This window comes from Octopus bimaculoides, chromosome 5, assembly GCF_046866305.1.
Source record: "Octopus bimaculoides isolate indiv1 chromosome 5, ASM4686630v1, whole genome shotgun sequence".
In the NCBI taxonomy this organism is placed as follows: domain Eukaryota; kingdom Metazoa; phylum Mollusca; class Cephalopoda; order Octopoda; family Octopodidae; genus Octopus; species Octopus bimaculoides.
Genome location: NC_142932.1, coordinates 56,086,912 through 56,109,411, shown reverse-complemented (window position 1 = coordinate 56,109,411; position 22,500 = coordinate 56,086,912). Strand labels below are relative to the sequence as shown.

The 22,500-nt window shown below is 34.0% G+C and overlaps 1 protein-coding gene across 36 annotated transcripts in view; it reads left to right on the top strand.

Moving 5' to 3' along the window:
- Nucleotides 1-22,500, top strand: part of LOC106876215 (roundabout homolog 2) — a 1,018,579-nt gene that overhangs the window by 821,087 nt on the left and 174,992 nt on the right. For all 36 annotated transcript variants that reach the window (XM_089352294.1, XM_089352292.1, XM_089352320.1 and 33 more), the window contains 3 exons: nt 13,277-13,341; nt 20,290-20,340; nt 21,677-21,876. In XM_089352294.1, coding sequence (XP_089208420.1) covers nt 13,277-13,341; nt 20,290-20,340; nt 21,677-21,876 — 316 coding nt within the window. The remainder of the gene's footprint in view (nt 1-13,276; nt 13,342-20,289; nt 20,341-21,676; nt 21,877-22,500) is intronic.

The following is a 22,500-nucleotide window of genomic DNA, read 5'->3' as shown; positions in this document are numbered from 1 at the left end:
ACTGTACATCCCCAGTTGCAATTTATTGATGTGCACCTTTAGTTGCCACTGGACATGTGAATATTTGACTGGGGAGATTAGCTATTAATCTTATGTGCATGCCTCAAGTCTCATCTCTTTTGGTAGTACTGAGTGTATTTCTCCTCCTCCCCCTCCTCCTCCTCCTACATCTTCAATCATCTTCCAGCAGTGAGAACACCAAAGTGAATGGTTGATAGCCATAGCCTCTGCTTTTAAGCAGTTGATGTTACTCCTCTTCAAAGTCATCTGCTAGTTATTGAACCACTTCTTTGGTCCTCTAGTCAAGCAATGACCATGGTCTAGCTGACCATGTAGGATCCTACAAAGGAAAAGTGAGATATGCACTACATGCTCAAGCCATCTGTCTCTCTCTCTCTCTCTCTCGCTCACTCACTCACACACACACACACACACACACACACACACACACACACACACACATTTTTTGTTTATTTATATCTGTTCTTGATCTCTAACTTGTTCATACATCACCACCTTTTATCTCTTTCTTTATCTGATTTTTCTACTCATAAATACACACTTCCTCATTTTCTCTGTCTATCTATCTATCTGTCTTTCTGTCTTTTTTTCACACACACACACACATACACATAAATTCTACTTCTCTCACATACACATATACACACACTGATACTAAAACATAGAAGAAAACTCACATCCACACAAACCCACACATGGCTCTTGTTATGCCTTCTCTCATACACAGTTTATAAAATGTGTTGTGTGAAAGTTGTCTTTTTTTCTGTTTTTGTAACTTTGTTCCGAATGTGAAGAAAATAAACAGGGGAAGAGACAGAAAACAAGGCCATAACTTAAAATATCTTAGAAAAGAAATAGGTAAGACATTGTAGACATTGAGATGTTAAGTCTGAATAAAAGAGGAGATAGTCATAACTAGAAAGTCTTTCATCATAGATTTGATTAATGATCAACAGTTAAACAGCATCAATCAACAACTTGAAGTAAGGTGCTGCTTCCCCATGATCCCACCACTTGCTGAAATAGCACCCATAGGTGCAAGCATAGCTGTGTGGTAAGAAAGCTTGATCCTCAACTGCGTGCTTTTGGGTTCAGTCTCACTGTGTGGCACTTTGGGCAAGTGTCTTCTGAAATAGCTGTGGGCTGACTGAAGCCTTGTGATTTGGTGGACGGAATTTTTCATCATAAGTGTATGTTGTTGTTGTTGGCACTCCGTCGCTTATGACGTTGAGGGTTCCAGTTGATCCGATCAACGGAACAGCCTGCTCGTGAAATTAACGTGCAAGTGGCTGAGCACTCCACAGACATGTGTACCCTTATCATAGTTCTTGGAGGATATTCAGTGTGACACAGTGTAACAAGGCTGATCCTTTGAATTACAGGCACAACAGAAACAGCAAGTAAGAGTGAGAGAAAGTTGTGGTGAAAGAGTACAGCAGGGTTCGCCACCATCCCCTGCTGGAGCCTCGTGGAGCTTTAGGTGTTTTCGCTCAATAAACACTCATAACGCCAGGTCTGGGAATCGAAACTGCGATCCTATGACCGTGAATCCGCTGCCCTAACCACTGGGCCATTGCCCCTCCATAAGTGTATACATGTGTGTGAAAGTGCTTATCCCTTCAAAGAGAATTTCTTCAAATTTTAACTCCATCTCTGTTAAAGAACTCATTCAGTGATGTAGCCCAAGATACACTATGTCTGAATGAAAGAGAAAATGGTCAACGCCGGAACACCTTTGATTATAGGTTTTTTTTTTTATCAGGACTGACCTGGGGTTAAACAACAACAAGAATTAGCATCAATAACAACAATGTTAATGACAATAATAACCACACCCTTTACAACAATTAATAGCAATAACGTCAGTGATGGCAATAACACCACAACAGTGACAAGAGCAACATCAATAACAGCAATATTAATAACAATATTAATAACAATATTGATAACAATATTAATAACAATATTGATAACAATATTAATAACAATATTGATAACAATAGCTGTATCAATGCATCAGCAACAACAATGCCATTAACTGCAGCAACATCAATAACAACAACCACTATACTAACGATTATAGCAACAATAACCATAAAAAACAGCAATAACAACAACATCAACAACAACAAATAGGGAACTTCAACTATGAAATGAAATAAAAATAATAAATGAGAAAAAAAAAGAAATCAAACAATCCATATGTTTTCAATGAAATGAAAGAAGTTTACGAAGAAAGCAGCACCACTGGAGGAAAAACACGAGGAAATCCTTTGTTTGGCTCCAAAAGAAATTCAAAGCAGATGTTTTCTTGGACTAAAAAGTTGAATTAAAATAATATCAACAACAACAACAACAACAATGCCAATAATAATAATAATAATGGTAATAGTGGTGGTGATGATGATGATGATTATAACAACAGCAACAACTAAAATAATGATTTTGAAAAAAGAAAAACATGAGTAAGCAGGCGTGTGTGTATGTGTGTGTGCATGTGTGTGTGTGTGTATATATATATATATATATATATATATATATATATATATATATATTTTAAAGATCAAAGAATCATTTTTTTTCATCCTATTCTTTCTTTCAAACTCTTTTTTTTGTCATTTGAAACTGAATGTTACTTGTGCGAAAAACATCCCCATTATCATTATCTACATCATTGTCAAAATCATCATCATCATTATCATATTCATCATCATCAATATTTTAACAGTCGTTATCTATTGCTGGTACAGGGTTGGCTGGGTATGCTATCAAACGACAACATTGGTAAAGAATGCATTTGTACTATCTCATCCACGAGGCCAAATACCTCGAGGGCCAACTTCATCAGTTCTTCACATTTCTGAGATGTTGAGTATGTATGTATGTATCTATCAGTCAGAATCTTCACCTCACACTGGTAAAAATGCCTTGAGTTTACTGAAACCCTCTTCACAAGTGATATTATGAGGGTCAGCTGAAAAGTTTACAGGCTTAGCAAGATACTCCCATGGAATGTATCCAAATGAGGTTTATGTTTCAATGCAGTTCCCCATTGCAGTCTACACACTTCTTCCACTGGTGTTGCAGTGTTTGCATGCCATTACTGATGAAGCTTTCATCTTTTTTGTTCAGAAATATAATCAACAGCAGATATGATATCATCAGTACTGCGACCAAGTGTCTTTTCAAGTTGGGGAACAGATAATAATCAGATAGGGCCAAATCAGAAGGGTAGGGACAGTGATCAACCAATTCAAAGCCACAATCATGTACATCAGCCATTGAAAAACTAGGTCTTGTGTGCTAGAGCATTGTTCTGATGAAACAAGACCCTTCCATCAGTTTTTCTGGTTGTTTGGTCTTGATAGCCTTTCCTAACTGCCTCAGCAAGTTAGCAAAGTACTCTCTATTGATGGTGTGGCCTTTTTGAAGGTATGCAATAAGCGCAATGCCTATTGCATCCCAAAAAACTGAGGCCATCACCTTCCCTGCTGATGAACCAACCTTGGCCTTCTTTGGAGCTGGTGGGAAGGGGTGTTTCCACTGCATGGATCATCTCTTTGTGTCTGGCTCAAAGTGATTAACCCAACGCTCAAACTGGGTGAAACCATGTCAGATTTTCCCCGTGATGCAATCAGTCTCATGTGCTTTTAATCAGTATCAGATCTGGCACCCACCCAGCAGAAACGTTTGTCATGTCAAGTTCATTGTGCAGGATATTCTTTTAACTCCTTCACAGGATATGTTAATAGCATTGGCTATTCGATTCATTGGCAATCACCTGTCATCCATCACCATGTGGTAGACACAATGTTTTCCTTGGTGGTGACAGTTGCAGGACTTCCAGCTCTTGGGTCATCTTCAAGACCCTCCCTTCCCCTCCTAAATTCAGCTGCCCACTTTTACACTGCTGACAAAGCTGGAGCATCATCCCCTAATGTATCAACCATGTCAGCAGAAATGTCCTTGGGGATAACCCATTTTCTACAGGTACTTGACAACACCATGATGCCACATTTTGCCCTTTTTGAAAAGAAGTTACTTCTAGTTACTTTTGAAGTGTTCTTTGAACAGTGAGATGTCAGTGTACTTAGAAAGAAACAATGCAGTTATGAATAAGAAAATCTGAAATTAATGCATGCAATATTTCACAGCTCTAGCATCACTCCTTCATAGTCAGTTTATGAATTTTTCAGCCCACTCTGTTAATGTTATAAAAATATTACCCATAGTAAACATTTTTTATATTAATCAGTTTTTTAAGAAACAACAATTAAAGAATTCAAGCAAAAATAAAAATACAAACGTTACCTACAAAAGTAACTTATAGAATAAGTTACCTTTTGTTACCATAAAAAGGAAAGGAAATGTTGTTTTGATGTGAGTATTTTGAAAGGATGACAGAAACAATAGATAAGATATAGGGAAGAGGGAATGGGTAAAGAAAGATAACTATCCTCTCTTGTGACTTAAGCAATAGTTGAAGATGTAAAGATCTAAATCATAAAGGTGTAGTTAAAGATCTAAATAAGTTTCAATATTCAATCAATTACAGTCAGTATATCTATGATATTGATTTTCGTTACAAATAAGATATAAATAGAAATAAATATGTTAGAAAGTTGTATATATTTATTACCTGTCCATGAATTAATAATAGCCAAGATCTATATTAATTATAAGTACCTAGATAAAGATTTAATTCTAGTATCATAGTAAGTACTACACTATTTTTACTAGATCAAGTATTAGCAAAATTGACTGAAACAAGGAGTAATAATATAGCTAAGAATAACTATCAGTTATTGATCTGTTATTCAGAGCATAAGTAGTGTTATTTAATACTTATTTATATCTTTTTTTTTTAACCAAAAAAGAAAAGCAAATTATATTTTCCTTGGACAAATTGCAATGTTAAAAACATATCTCAAGAAGCTGACTGTTAGATGATGCTTTATAAAAAAAGTTTAGTAGTTCAAAAATGGTTCTTGATTGTCAATTCAATGTTTAACCAAAACAGATTAAATTTAGTCAGTTGTACAAATATCTACATCATACACATTCATAAAAGTACACATTTACATTAACTATTACTCTGATGAATTTAGCCACATCAGAAGAAGTTATGGTTTGTGTTACATTCAGTAAAGTAGAGCAGGGTAGTTTTATAGCAATGATGCTGAGAGGGAAAAAAGCTTATTAAGTAAAGAAAAAATTTCTTGGCTATTGGAGTAACTATTTCTGAATTAGAAGTATTATACAAACAATTTCTGAATGTGTTTCTATTATTCTAAGGTCGAATACAAGATATTTTATCCTTAAACCATATAAACCTTCATTATAATACAAAGAATGTTAATTCTCATTTGCAGAAATGTTGTGGATTGTAAAAGATATATTCTAAACTAAGTTTTCAGCAACAATTTTGTGTCGCTGGCAATTTGTTATTGCAGTTTAATGATTTGTAAGGGTTAAGACAGATGTAATAGAGATCATTATTTGAATTATTTCAAGAAACTTCTCTATTATACATCAACTTCAACAATAATAGTTAAACCTAGGCTTTTGAAGAAAGGGTGAAAGTCCTTTCTGACTTTATCTATAGTTGATATATATAGTAAATGCTTTGTGTTAGTGAGCCATCATTCTGATATAGCCACTCATGGATCATAAGAAAATTTTCTTTTTTTCTTTTAACTATTAAGTAAAACCAAATGAGATCTGTAATTTCAGCTGAGTCACTGTCAGAATGGTCTCATATCAAAAGTAGTTCTAAACTATTAAAATCACACTATTTAATAGCCAACTTCCTGGGATACAATTTTAACATTGCAACTTGTCATAGGATATGTTATTTAGGATGCCCTGAATAACATAGAATAAACCTATTTCTAAACTAAATTTATTATTCACTATATAAATTGATTTTTTTTAATGACCTATTGACTGACATGTGTACAGAAAATATCAGTTTAGCACTGGATGTCAATCTTTATTTATGTATTTTTAATTGATGTAAAATTTGAGTATTAATTATTCATGGTAATAAGTATGAGTTAGTTCCCAAACATACCCATATCTATTTATTCTTTGTTTTTAATATAAATCTATAATACATATATATATATATATATATATATATATATATATATATATATATATTGGTTGTAAATAATTATTTATTAAATATTAGATTTCATTATTTACCTCTAACAACTGTTTGAATATTCTAGCCATCACTTAAGTCATATGATATGCTGGCTATCTTTCTTCACTCTCTCAATATTTTATCCTTTCTTTCTGGCATCAGTTCATAATAACTTCCTTTCATTGCAGTCTTACCAGATATTTATTTCGTCTTATAAAAATCAATATTTGACTTCCCTTACATAATAAAGTAAGGAAACTTATTAGACATATTCATTTAATATTCTTTCTGCAAGCAATGATTTTATTTATGTTTTTGTTATATATATATATATATATATATATATATATATATATATAATTCCATTAATATAAATACTCTGTAATATTTTTGTAATATTAATATAACCTCTGAAGAGAGTTAAAGAAAACTTAAAGCACTTGTCCTTGTCTAAAGTAAATTTTCTCATACACACACACATACATGTATGAATGTGTGTATGTATATATATACATATACATACACACATATATAGGTATGTGAGTGTCTATATACATTCATGTGGGCATGTGTAGGGTGGATATACTCACAAACACACATTACAGTATGCACACAAAGGTGTAAGAATCAAAATATAGATGTGTACATTTATTTTTAACACACTCCCATATGCGAGAACATGAAAGACATTTTCTATGGGAGATATCTGTCTGTCTTTGTAGATAGATACACATGTGTGCATATATACATGTATGTACACAGAGTGGTGCACATATGAATATGTGCACGCATGTGCGTCTCTCTCGATGTATATTTTTATTTATATACACACACTTGTATATATCTATCTGCCCTTCTACATATATCTGAGACAAAGCTCCCACTAATGCATTTCATATTCTAGTGTTCAGGGACATGTTAAAAATAAATGTGCACTTCTTTAATCATTATTTAAGTCCTTATAATATATCTTTTCCTTTTTTTAATCCATAATCTCTTACTTGATTCAGTCGTTGGACAGCAGCCAGTGCTGAGGTGACCACCTTGAAGGATTTTGCTCAAACAAATTGACTCTTGTACCTGTCTTTAAAAGTCTGGTACTTATTCTGTCATTCTCTTTTTCTGAACAGTTTAGTTATACATTTCATTACTGTATAACAATGTTGTTCATACACAAGCATCATGCAATTTACCATTCACTCTGAATAGCAGCTTTTTGTTAAAGATATAATAGCTCTCTTAACTTTCTCCAGCCAGTTCATACATATTCTTACAATTATACCTTCAGGACATCTTCCACTTCTAATTAGGTCACCTAAGTAACAGAAATTATCTACTTCTAGGGACCTTCTTGGGCATTCAAGATAATCTATTTCTGTGTGTTCTTATATATATATATATACTCTTATCCTCCTCATTATTTTTATCTCTGTTTTCTATGCTGGTATGGTCAAGAGTTTGACAGGATTCAGTGGTTTAGAGGTGCATGTCTTGTTGTAATGTTTTGCATGGCTTCTGTGACTAGATGCCCTTCCTAACACCAACATTTCAGAGTGTACTGGGTGCATTTTTCATAGCACCAGCATTATAGCAGTTCACTTTCTGTCAGCAAAACGAAGGAGCTTTTTCAAGTCCTGTGTTGTCATTGCTCAAACGAATTACCAGTCATTTACAGCATGTACATTGGGTGACACCAGTATTGTTGGGGCTGCTTTGCAACTTGCAAATTAAAACTCCAACAAATATTTGTCTATGTTATTAAACTTTTTACCATAAATGAATTAATTATAATTAGTTGATATCTTACAAATTGTTTTGCTACATTTCTCTTTTCATTTTGAGTTGAAATCCTGCCAGTGTAGCTTGACTTTCTTCGTCATACTGTCAGAGTTGATAAAATAAGTAAGAGTTAAATATGGTGGCAATCTATCCAGCTCAAAATGTTGGTCATGTGCCTGTGTTAGAAAGCCTTCATTCTAGAATTACTAAAATAAGTACCTGTCAAACCCTTGGATTGATATAATTGTGCATAATCCACCTACGCAATGTTCCTACTTGTACCCGTGGTGAAAATTATAATTTTCATGATTCCACAATAGCTACTTGTTGGATATTTTGTTCTTAATGACTCTGAGACTAAAACATACTTAGAATTTTGTTAATATTTTATTTTTAACAGAACAGCAGAATTAATTGGCAAAAATGCCAGTTTCTGCAGGAGATATGAAAGAAGCAGGTAAAGAAAGAGAGAGAAAAATAGAATGGTTACAATTAGACAAACAAGCAAACAAGTTCTTCAGTGTGATGTTTAAATTATGTAATATAAATTAGCATTTAAAAAAAAAATCAAAATATTATCAATCATAACACTTGCTCTTTAGAATACGTTAAAATACATTTACAATACATTTGATATAACCAAACAGAGCCAAGTTCAATTTTAATACATACCTGTCACTGTAAACACACCAAATACATGCATACCTTCAAATATTCAACTTTAATACATACCTTTTATTTAATACATATTTACTATCAATAGTTTGTCCTAGAGAAGAATCCTGTAATTATCAGTAACCAGACATATTGTCCAGAATGTTCAGAATTAGAACATTTGGATGTTGCTTAATTGAATACATGCTTAAGGTAACAGCAGTTAGTTGGACAGTTTTACACAAATTAGATGACAAGGAAAAAGACTACAGATGCATTGTAACATGTATGGATGGATGTATGTATGCATGTCCACATGCATGCATTCATACCATAGGAAATTTCACTTAGTAAATTCTGTCTGGCCCATATTAGGCATGAAAAAGTAGATGATGAGATTATGTTATGTATGCATATGTGTATCGCTCATTTTCTCTCTATATATATATTTGTGTGTGTTTGCATTTCTAATATATGTGTGTGTGTGTGTGTATAGATATATATATGTGTGTGTATATATATATATGTGTATATATATATATATATATATATATATATATACATGCATATACACACACATATACCTATTAACATATATATATATATATATATATATATATATATATATATATATATGTGTGTATATGCACATCTATTTATATACATATATATGTATGTGTTTGTATACATAAATATTTGTGCATATATCTATATGTATATGTGATGAATTTATATGTGTATAGTGAAGGTGCATAGCTCAGTGGTTAAAGTATCGGACTCATAATTGTGAGGTTGTGAGTTCGTTTGCCAGACTGGGCTGTGTGTTGTGTTCTTGAGAAAGACACTTTTATTTCACATTGTTCCAGTTCACTCAGCTGTAGAAATGAATTGTGACGTCACTGGTGCCAAGCTGTATTGGCCTTTGCCATTACCTTGGATAACATCAGTGGCATGGAGAGGGGAGTTTGGTATGCATGGGTGATTGCTAGTCTTCCATAAGCAACTTTGCCTGGACTTGTGCCTTGGAAGGAAACTTTCTAGGTGTAATCCCATGATCATTCATGACTGAATCCTAGATATATGTGTATATATATCTATGCATGTATATATACACACACAAATGCACATATATAATGGGTTTATATTTGTATGTATATAAAATGTTCTAATGCCCCCCTTCCCCACATCCCCAAGAAAATCTCCATAAAAAATTCAAAATAAGAAGTTTGAAGTCATGAATCTGGATTAAGTCTCAATTACATCAACTACTTAATTTCATCATTTTTATTTATGCATTTTGCTATGAAATTCGGGTCACATAAACTCTTGACAAGAATTAAGTGTGGATGAAACATTAAAAAGGCCTCTATGTAGTCATTTGACCCGTTAGAAATAACAACCAAATTCCCCTCAAATTATAGCTTGCCATCTTAAACATTACAGAAGGGTACATTAGATATTGATAGTCCTAGACATCTATAAAAAAAAAAAAGATGGTATGGTCACAACTGGAAGAATGCCTTTGAATTTAATCCTGCTCTTTGGGGATTAATCTCTGTTTAAACAACAACTGTTCTTGTGAAGAATACTACAAAGTTTACAAAGAAAAAACAGGTGTGGTTGTCTGGTAGGACATTTGCTTCTGGACCACATTGTTCCTGGTTCTGTCCCACTGTATGGCACTTTAGGCAAGTGTCTTCTACTATAGCCTTGGACTAACCAAAATGTTGTGAGTGGAATCAGTAGACAGAAACTGAAAGAAGCCCATTGTATGTGTGTGTATATATCTATTATAATAAAAGAGAAATTTTGTCTGTCTGGGACCCCTGTATCTCTGTCTACATTTGCTTTACATTGACATATCATGCCTATTTGGAATCAGGATGACCCCGAGATTGAAAATCTTCCCTTCATTTGGTTCTTACACATCCAACATTGGAATCTGATTTAAAAGCATTTGGGTTGTTATTTCTAGCAGGTAAAGCTTGGCTGCTTCATGCTATCTTGGTTGGCATTCGTCAGATGATGTCAGAGATCATGAAGGAGAAAAAGAACATTTGCTTCATTAATTTTATGTGGAGATAAAAACTTTGGGATGTATTGGCAACAGTTGGAATTCAACTTGGGACTGGAACAATAGAATTATTGCATTACAGAATTCATTTTCATCCTTCCTTAACTTTTGATCAAACACCACTGGGGTGTATAGTCATTATAGACGTATTATAATCATGCTTTCTCTTTAGTTTTGGGCCACAGGCCCAATTAGCCCTCCATAAGAGAAAGCTTAAAGTTCACATGGAGTTTGGATTTTAAGCTAGTATATATATATATATATATATATATAATGTATGTATGTATGTATCTATTTGTGTGTGTGTGTGTGTGACTTTATGCTCATCTCCTACCACCACTTGACAACTGATGTTGGTGTGTTATGTCCACATAACTTAGTGGTTTGACAAAAGAAACATAGAATAAATACCAGGGTTACAAAAATAAGTCCCAGGGTCAATTTGCTTGACTAAAACCCCTCAAAGTGGTGCCCCAGTATGGCCACAGTCAAATAACTGAAACAAGTAAAAGATAACAGATTGCAAAAGAGTGAGCCTCTACATCAGGCATGGGCCTTATCAGATGTACGCATAAGTTAAACAAGCTATAGATTAGAGTTTTGCAATCCACAGGGGCCTCAAAATATTTTAAGTTCATATGTTTTCAATTTTATGAGATTTTCTAATGTAATTTCTGCAGAGGCCTTCAAGCTATATCCTAGCTTAGGGCCTTACCAAGTTTAAATCCAACATTGAGCATGGGTGGGATTTTTCTAGCAGCACTACTAACAAACAACATATGCTGTGTAAAAAATATTATATATTACACCAGCAAATCATAAATATATTGCTCAAACTTTGAGATTATGTTACAAAATTCTTGTAAAATGTTATGTTTATATAATCATGACATTAAAAGACATAAAAACCCATATGCTACCTGAATGTCACAGATTATTGCTAATGCTTGCTTTTAGTTGTTACTAAGATAGATTTGGCTACTTGAAATAGCAGCCAAGTCTATCTTAAACCAGACATGAGGAATAATGTAGTCTGAAGTATACTGTTGTTGAAGAAAAGAGGTCAAGGTTATGGCTTGATTGCCTGTGAGTGTAGGTCTGCTACTCATTTAGTCTCAACTTGAGAGTAAACACCAATAATTGCAACTGTCCTCCGCTTGGCTCACATAAAGACATAGCCTTAAGCAAAGCATGATCTTCTCAGACTTTCATTACTCCTCCTTCCATCCTCAGTCAAATGACTTGTGCCTGTATAATTAAAAAAAAAACTTTATTTGGTAGTTGCTTGCTGTTATTGAGCTCCAGATCAGTGCTGGTCAAGCAGAACAATGGTAAAATACATTCCAACCATGACCAGAATTAGTTTTCGTTTTTCTGACAATGTTAAGATATGATAGAAAGGAAATTTGGTTGATATTTCTTGCGAGTCAACTTAGTGAGAGTGGTATTTGTGGTGGTCATAATAAAAGGCCTGAATGTCCCAATTAAATGTTCCTGATTAGCAAAGCCTGCAAATTAAACACTGGGAAAAGCATAATTGTTGCAAAATCTCATTTTCTCTTTCCAATAATGTTATAAAAAATTTTTGTTTTTTCATTTTTTTTTTTCTTTTACTATTATAAATGTTGTGAAATAATGGTTAACACCTGGTTAAGAAAAACCTACTTAAATCTTTGTTTATGATCGTAGCAACACCACTCTAGTTTTTGCTTATGTATGCCACTAATATTCTTTGAACAAAGACATGAATGAGCATCAAATAATCTTGTTTATTCTTCCTGATATATTTGACACCTTTGCATCTAAGTAAAGTGTGTGTGTGTGTGTGTGTGTGTGTGTATTATGCATAAATTTTTCTTTCAATTATGAATTCCATCACCACTCCCACCTGTTTCACCTTATGAATACAATGCCTGCTTGTGTATATAATAAAAAATTTAAAAAATCAATATGATGATGCATTTGAGCCTTTAATTTTATCTGTGTGCATGTATGTGTGTCTTTGTGTGCATGTGCGTGCATGCATGAGTTGTTGTTTGAACCACAGCTTTCCTAGTTGTGCACTGTATAATAACAACTGGCGCTGTCTAAGAGTAGTGTCAGATTTCTGTTGGAGGAGATGTCAAATAACAGCAGCAGACACTTTGCTTAGTATCCTTGTGAGATACACAACTGATATTGGAATCTAAGATTAAATCAATATCTCTTCTTCCTGCCGCTACCAATAAAGAGAAACTGTGACAGCAATCATAAAACAGCCACCAATAATAACTAACAGCACTATTGACAACAACAACAACTTTAATAATACTAACAACTCTATTGACAATAACAAAACAGCAGCAATAATATAGACAACCATCACTATTAACAAAACAATGGCTGTACTATTGACAACAACAGTGACAGCAACAACAACACTACTGATGATATTGACAACAATAATAATAGCAATAACTGTGACAAAGGCAGTGACAACAAGAACAACAACAGTAACAAAGAAAATAATACCAATGGTACTAACAACACTATTGACAAGATGACAACAACAAAAACAGCATCCACAGTAAATAAATTGTGACTTTTCTTGACTTTTACAGGAATGCAAATGTTTTATCAGCAGAACTTTCACAAAAGGAACCTCAGATGGTTGGCAACATGGCTGGTGAGATTCTACATTTTTTTCTCTACTATTTTAATTTGTAGCATAATAAATAATAATTACTATTAATACTTGAACTTCATTAATTATAATTTTGTGCCAATATTAAATTTTCAAAGCAATAACGATATCTTATATTGGGCTCAAGAGCCCAAGACATTGGAAGCAAAAATTAAAAAAATATGAGAAGCTTAAGATTAATGTTAACTAGCATAGCATTCATAGAAAAATGACAGGGTTTATTTCTGTCCCCTGCCTACTTCAAATCTTGCTCCACTTTTTGTTTTATTTTATCTTTCAGTTATTCTTATGCATTTTACCATTTAAAAAAAGTTGCAAAACTACAAGACATACATACAACCTATGCTTCTATAACTTACTGTAGTTTTACACCACTTCTCTCCAATTCACATCAAGTATTGACTTGTTCTGCTTGTAATAATCATTACTTTTTTTTTTCTGCAGTACGAAAATAAATAGTTACTCAGTGACTGTGAACTTGGTGTTTTTGACCTGTTGTGTATTTCGAAAGCTGACTCCTCACATTTTTACTCATATTCTCACATTTCTCCTCTCTATTTCCTTATTCTCACATATTTAATTATATTAGTGTGTGTGTGTGTGTGTGTATATTCTTCCCTCCCACCTCTCAATGAAAATTTGCTATTACTTCTTCTGTTCATTTTCCAATGTCTTCTTTGTCCCACCCAACATTTTGTTTACTTGCACAAATCTCTCTCATGTCCCCCCCCCCAACCCCTTTGTCTCTCTCTATATTTATCTATATTAGTTTGTCCAGTATTTGCTCAGCTTCCACACCACTTCTATTTCATTGCTGTTATCACGTTCCCTCTCTAATTCCCCTCTACTTCTGTTGGTTCTTTCATCTTCCCTCATCTCTTATTTTAACATTTCCACAGGCTCTCTTTCTCTCCCAGTCTTTATTCCACCCACTTCCTTATATTTCACTGTTTTATTTGCTCATTTGATTACTTGTCACACTAGCATTTTAGATGTTGATTGCTAGCTATTTCCCTTCCTCCCTCCCACTCTCTCTATCCATCTATCTCTCTCTCTCATACAAGGCTTTTCCCCCTCTCATTCATCATTCTTCTCAACACTGCCATTGCTTTCTACCTTCATATTTTTAAAACATAACAGAAAGATAAACCAAAGGACAAAACAGTCACAAAGCCCTACATATATATATATATATATATATATATATATATATATATATATATACACACACACACACACACATACACACACATAGAGTGGGTTGTATTATCTTTACTGTCCAGGTTGAGGAGATATGCATTTCTCTTCCTTGAAATAGGAATTAGGTACATGATAGAGAAGAGGCATATAAAAGTGTATAAGGTTAACAAGAATGTTTAGGGTTAATAAATGTGCTTAAGGTTAACAAAAACGTTCAAGGTTAATAAATGCCATTTGAGAATGCACTGACAATGTTTATAGATCCTATTACTCCTACTTTCTGGAACATCTTCATGTCTGTCCTTATAGGTAATTTGTCAAAATCTTTACAGTAATGGTTGTGTATCATTCCAGTTGTGTCAGTTACAAATGGAATGATAAGAGATATTCCTTAAATGCCATAATGTTTCCTTAGCTTTTCAGCTCTCACCTGCCTGACAATTTATTTGATTAGATTTATATTTGTTGTTATTGTCATTTTGTCATTGGAGAATGTCAGGATTATTTTATGCTATTTTGTGGTTTGTCTGTTTGAATCTTCTTGAACAGTACTGACCTGAGGATAACTATACAACAAAATTAATATATGTATATGCCAATGAAGAGAAAATACACCACAATGAAGGGTCTTCAACATTGTAGTGTGATCTACTAGAAATAGCAGCAAGATCTCATATTACATCTTGCTATGTTAAATACAGAAAAGATTCATTAAATAATGTAGTCTTACATTAAACTAAAAAGGCAAGATGATTATGACTGGTATGCCTTTGATAACACATCTGTTCAATCAAGTTTGTTCTGGAGCTGAGCAGCTGCAACAATGCATGTGAGGTCAGGATTACCTAATCTGGATTGATTGGTTAAAAGAGTTGGTGTTTAGATGACAACTAAAGCACAAGCTTCCCACAGCAATCTATAGATCTTTGGACTCCCAAAGCACACACTTTCCACTCATGTCCATCTGATCTAGTCATTTCTCCTTTTATAGCCATTTATTGTGTCTCATCTCCCATATCAAGCATCTAGAACACTTTCTTAATCTTTCCTCCCTACTCACACGATGGTTTGTTTCTTGTGAACACCAACCTACAAGATGTTCAAACTGAACATAAACCACATTAATCTCACTGGTCTAAGTCATGTGTCATACCCATCCTTCTCTCTACCATTGTGTAAAACTGGAATACTGCACCATACAGTTGGTTAAATTAATACTTTTCTGTAAAGTGGTTGGTGTTTGGGAAGGGCATCCAGCTGTAGAAACCATGCCAAAACAGACAGGAAAGCCTGAACAACCCTTCAGCTGGTCAGCTCCTGTCAAACCGCCCAACCCATGCCAGCATGGAAAACAGACGTTAAATGATGATGATGATGATGATAATTACTACATCTATACTTGAAAACTCTGAGAGTTATTAGAAATGATAGGCTTCACAATTTTTTGATAGTTTCTCATGTTTAATCCTTTAGCATATAAACCGGCCATATCTGGCCCAAATATTCTACCTGTTGTACGTTCATACTGGTCAGATCTGGCATCTCACACCTACCCTACAATGTCATTCTAAAAAACAATCACATCATTGAAATTTCAATGCTACAAGATAATGCATGATTAATTAAAAACAATGTGAATAAGTAAGGATTATATTTGACAAAGCAATCTGAATGCAATAGGGTTAAACTGACTACCCTATGAAATAGGATTCTTTTTCAGGACCAGAAGAACACTTTAGCTATGATAGGGTGTGTCACTCTCAACAAAAGCTCATATGAGATTCTCTTTAGAGCAGAGGTTCTCATTATTTTGGGCCACTGCTCCCCCCACACACACACATCATGCCCACATAATACCCTCAGTGCCCCCACCCCTATTTTTATGTATAAATAAAAATTTTATATTATACTAATTTATATATGCTACCAATTATTTGATATTTAGTATATTATATAATTTGTATACAATACTATAATATTATAAATTCATATGCCCCCCCCCCCAATCCACTGCCTTTCTCCCAATGCCTCCTTTTTCTCTACCACCCCCTTAGACACTAACACCCACCTGGACCCTCTCAACGCCTACCGGTGGGGGCGGTAGTGCCCACTTTGAGAACCTATGCTTTAGAATATTGTATGCTGCTACTGCTACATTATCAAAACCACATCCTGTAGAGGATTGACAAAAATCCACCTGTTACTGACACTCCATTCACTAGTTAACAGACACACTGTTTCTCCTCTGTCTCTTCTACCACTATTGCATTAGTTTCTGCTCTGCAGACTACTACTTCCAGCCAGTCCTACCTCTCATTACTATTCTGTCACACCTCATGAAAATAATTCTGGAATTCCCTCTTCTCTTCCCACATTCTTATGCAGACATTAACCTACAGAAGTTCATGTTGAGCAACATCTGTATCTTCTTCATCCTTCTTACAGGGATATCATGAAAGTCATTGATGCTGCATCGCCTTTGAGTAAATAATAAACCATGCTCAAATATTTCAGAAGCAGTAGTATGATATTTCCTTTGCTTCAAACTCAACCTGAAATATTAAAAAAAAAAAAAAAATTCAGGATTCTGAAGTGTACTTCTGATTTTATTTCTTTTTACTGCACTTGGTCATTGCTCTGCGAATATTTGAGAGTGGGGAGGCAGTCTCTTCAAGAGCTTTTGTAAATCTTATCAATCACAGTACTTATTTTAGTTTGATACTTATTATATCGATATTGAATTGTTATTGACAGAACACCATTATTTTTTATAGGTAAATGTGAATAAACATGAACACAGGCAGCCACATATGTACATAATTATGTATGTGTGTGTGTGTAGAGAGAGAGAGAGAGAAAGAGAGAGATGTAAGCCTTTCTTTTTATAAGAAAGTAGGATTTATGTTGAAGGAAATTTGACTGCTATTTCTAGCAGGTCAAACTGCTCAGCTTTATTGTGTTTGGTGTTGATGTGAGTAGTTATGGATGTAATGATTTTTGTAGTAAAATATTTCTCAGTCTATCAACTGTTGTTCTTTTGAAACTTTAACCAGTACCTTCAATGTGAGCTACTGTCTCTTGTGTTCTCCCCTGATTGATTTCTGACTACAAAATGCAATCACTTTACATCAAGAAGAGGATCTTCTGTGGCCACAGGCTACTTGAAATTAGTCATATATTCTCTGTTTGGATCTCTTACCAAATCTGAAGATGAAATTGAACAAGTATTCCCAGCTAATTATTATTTTAAGCCCATAAATCCTACTATATACAATCTCTTAAATCTATTTGCCTAAGGCTTTATACCTAATAACAACAACAAAAATATAACACACACTCTACTTCGAAAGATTACGTTATATGGTTGTATATTTTGTTTGTTCTTTTTTTTTTTTGTTAGTTGGAGTTTTTTTTTAATATATATGTTTTACTTTTTTCTTCTCCAAATACCTCTGTATTTTGGTGTTGTTTCCGTATGTTTAGAAAATTTCTGCTTGCAATCATATAAATGGCTAAAATCAATACCACTAGAGAACAAGTGAGCCCTACACAGTAGAAATAATAACAATCTCCACTACCACAACCATCACTGGCATCTCTTCTCTCCAGACTTTTTAGTAAGACATATGATACAACTGCATTAAATGTATGAATTAACCCAAGGCTAAATATAAAATAACCAAAGTAGCCTTTATTGTTAATTTAATTGGTGTATTGATTTCTAGGTTTTGCATGGCAGAGGCCACACATTTGCATATGGAGGGAAGGGAAAATGTACTCAGTTTTATCAACCTCAGTACATAACTGGTATATATTTTATCAACTTAGGAATTGTAAAAAGAAAAGTCACCTTTTATTGTATGTAAAGGAACATTACTAAATATTAGAATGCATTTAGTCTGTGTGTGTTCTATCAAATCTGTCATCTCCTATGGTTAATATTTCTATTGAAATGCACTGCTTATTTCTTGCAGTTGATTTTGGAAATATTCAAGAATTTAAACAGATTTTTCATTATTAAACCATTGTTTGGAATATATTTTAAATGGCACGTAAAAAGTACCATTCGAGCTTGGTGAATGCCAGTGCCATCTGACTGGCCCTCGTGCCGGTGGCATGTAAAAAGCACCCACTACACTCTTAGAGTGATTGGCGTTAGGAAGGGCATCCAGCTGTAGAAACTTTGCCAGATCAGATTGGAGCCTGGTGCAACCTTCTGACTTGCCAGCCCTCAGTCAAACCATTCAACTCATACGAGCATGGAAAGCGGATGTTAAATGACGATGATGATGATTCTGACATAAAATTATGATGAAAGATTTCGCAATTTAAATATGCATTCTCTAAAACAAAAGGATCTGAGTTGTAGAATTGGGGGTAACCTCAGATGGCTTAGTATTAAAAGGGTTATGATAGTAGAGTGAAGAATGGGAAGATCCCGATCAGGGTATCTATTCTATGAATTCTACCAGTTCATTGGTATTTTATATATATCAACCTTAAAGGATGAAAGACAAAGTTACTCTTGATGAGATATGATTTCAGTGCACAGAAAACCAGAATTCATAATTTATCATCATATTTTATGCACTAAACTCTATGCCAATTCACTACTTTCATAGGACAGAAAAATGATGTTGTCTTTAAAAGCATTGTGTTACTGAATTCAAATCTCACCAAGGTCAACTTTACCATATAACCTTCCAGGGTTGATAAAATATGTACCTGAAAAGTGCCACTGTTGATACAATCACCCTTACTCCACACACAATGCATGAAATTGGTGTCTATTTAAGAAATAATTGTCCTTATCGCTAAGAAAAACACCACTCTTTAGATAGTTTTATGCTTGTTTATGATACGTATCTTGTCTTTTTTTTTTATATATAGAATATTGCCTAGTGTGCCCTTTCTTAATTTTTAAAGAAAGATACAAAATTATATAATGATGGCATGTGAAAAAGCAACCCAAAAAAATGTTAGCAAAATAACTTTTAAACATTTACAAGACATATATTAGCAACAGAGGCAGTATTAATACCGTGAGATAGTACAGGGTGTCCCAAAAGTCACTGATGGGTTTCAGTTTTAAATAACTTCCTTAACTTTACAACTAAATGCATAAAATTTTGATACAATATAAAGGATATAATGGAAAATAATATGGACTAGTCATATTTTGCAACACCACTGCATCACATATGAAAAATGACTTGGCTTAAATGGTAGCCATTTTCGACTTCACACGCCCGTACTCTTTCCAAAACTTGCACCACAACACCCTCAAGAGTTTCAGACCCCACTTCTTTGATTTCTTTGTTGATGTTCTCCTTCAGTTGCACCAGGTGCTCTAGTTTGTTGATGTAAACCCTCTCTTTCAGGTATCCCCACAAGAAAAAAATCAGGGCTAGTCAAGTCTGGGGAACACGAAGGCCATTCAGAGTAGACTTCACACATGGTTCCAGCAAGATGAGCCAACTGCTCATACTGCAAGAGAAACAATACAGTTGCTACAGCAGTGCTTTGGAGAGAGAATAATCTCCTGCTATAGCAATATCAACTGGCCTTCACGTTCCCCAGACTTGACTAGCCTGGATTTTTTCTTGTGGGGATACCTGAAAGAGAGGGTTTACATCAACAAACTTCACATCTGTATTCTTTTTTATGGTTATTATTTTTTTTATATGATTTTGTTCTGTATTATAAAATACTTAATTTATCAACTTTCAGAATATCATGAAAATACGTTAAGACTATGTCATGATCCAATATACCAAAAGAGTAAGTACAACTTTACTTTACCATTCTAACTCCCCTACTGCTACTATTATTGAAAAAAAAAAAAAGAAACGATAGACAAAGCTAATGAACAACAAGCCAGTTGGTCAGCAAGTCGTGATTTACTATCAGCATTATTTGTTGTGATCTCAGACAAGATGCTTAACTTTGAGTTGTCTAGTTCAATATTTTTATCGTTGTTCAATCCCATGTCAACTTTGAAAAGCAGTACTCCAGTGATGTTAACCCATCTGTTTTTTTTTTTAAACAGTAGTATGATTAATGAGGGATTTAGCTACTACATCTAGCAAGTCAGTTGATCATATAATGGCTTATGTTGTTGGTTGGCCCCTGAGTCACAATGATCAAACAGATCTATAATCTAATGCATTTCAGCCATGACCTTTTCATCTCATTTTTCAGACTTGTATCTAGGACTACTCTTTTACTTTTAACACATAAAGTATGACGGGCCATGATCATGGCCGTCAGGCACTGTCACTCAAAAGCTCCATTACCCACCAGAATGCAAGAGAGCTTATAGTTCAACTAATGACTTTTCAGATAATGTCAAACTTGCTACCATTATATACTAAGAAGATATTTCAACTATTTTTTTTTTTTTTGTGTGCATGGTAGTCTCATTTTCATAAAATGTGCTCAGCAGTCCATGCTATGTAAGTGGAAATCCCAACGCTTTATGGGTTAAAGATGGTAAAGTGTAACTTAAGGGAGATTTAGATGCTATTTATGCAGTGGGCTCCATTGGGGACACAATTTACATTAAATGAATTAGTTGTGGTGATACAAATTTAACAGGTTTAGAAGACCAGCTTTTATAGTAGGAACTTCATTTTAATGATTCAGATTTTCAAAATATGAGAGGGATTGAACAGAAGCTTTATTGTTATACTGGTTTCAGTCACTGGATAGTGATCATAGTGGAGCATCACCTTCAAATGTCTCACCAATCATATCAAAACAATAGGTTATTGTACATAAAGTTCCACAACATAAACATTGGGAAGGGAGTCACTTGTACAAACACAGGGATGTGCAGTTTCTGTTTGATAAATTCCACTCACAGAGTATTGATCAACTGTAATTTACAATTGAAGACATTTGTCCAAAGTTCTCTGTAAACTTCTTAACCATATAGATGTCTTTCTCTATACTTATAAATTTCTGTAATAAATACAATGTTTGTCAGTAAGGCACTCTAATTAGATTTAAAGAAATACCTGAGGAATGACCTGAAATGATTTTAGGCATTTCTTGTTTTAAGACTGATTGTATTTATATGGATTACCTGCTTAATCTCATACACTATACCTTTCAGCTTTGGGTGGTGTTCAGCCTGACCTTACTAACATCATGGATCAAAACGAAATGAAAGATCAAAACCTGTATAACAGAATCAGTATGAATGTTCCTCAAATGAAGACTTTCTACCAAAAGCCAAACCCAGTATCTGCTGTTGCGCCCTACGCAACCACCACCTTGATCAATACTTCTAACCTTCTGGCTAAACCTCTGCAGGTAATCATATTCATTTCCATTCTGTCTTAGTTGTTTTACTCATCCCCCTTTACAGCAATATGTGTGCATACATGTGTGTGTGTGTGTACATATATATACACAAACACATTTATCAAAGTTATATTTGTTATATATAGGTTTGATAAGCACTATGTATAAAACTTTTGGAATTTGAGTCATTTACTTGGCACTGCAGTTAATAAAGAAATATATATGTATACATATATATGTACATTTAAAGAAAAAAACAGGCATGAAAATATCTATTTTCCAATGTTTTGCTGAATAGCTGTGAAACAAGTACATTATATTCTAAACATGCGAACTAGTTGAAGCATTTTTCAGTGAAAATATCTTCAACATAATTTGCATGTGTCTTGAAGAGACTATGTGGCAGACATTAAGGTTCTTAAGTTAGTGAATATTGTATGCATTAAAGCTCTTTTGCAAAAAGCCAGCTATGTAGTTCTTTAAGAGAAATTATGTTCTGAGCAAAGACTCCCTCACACACAGAAGTTAAAATACAAAGACTGCCTTATATCTGATGTAAAAAATAAAAAAGTGATATTGATGTTGATGCTGGAGAAAAATGCAAATGATAAAAAACATCATGGAGAAATAAAT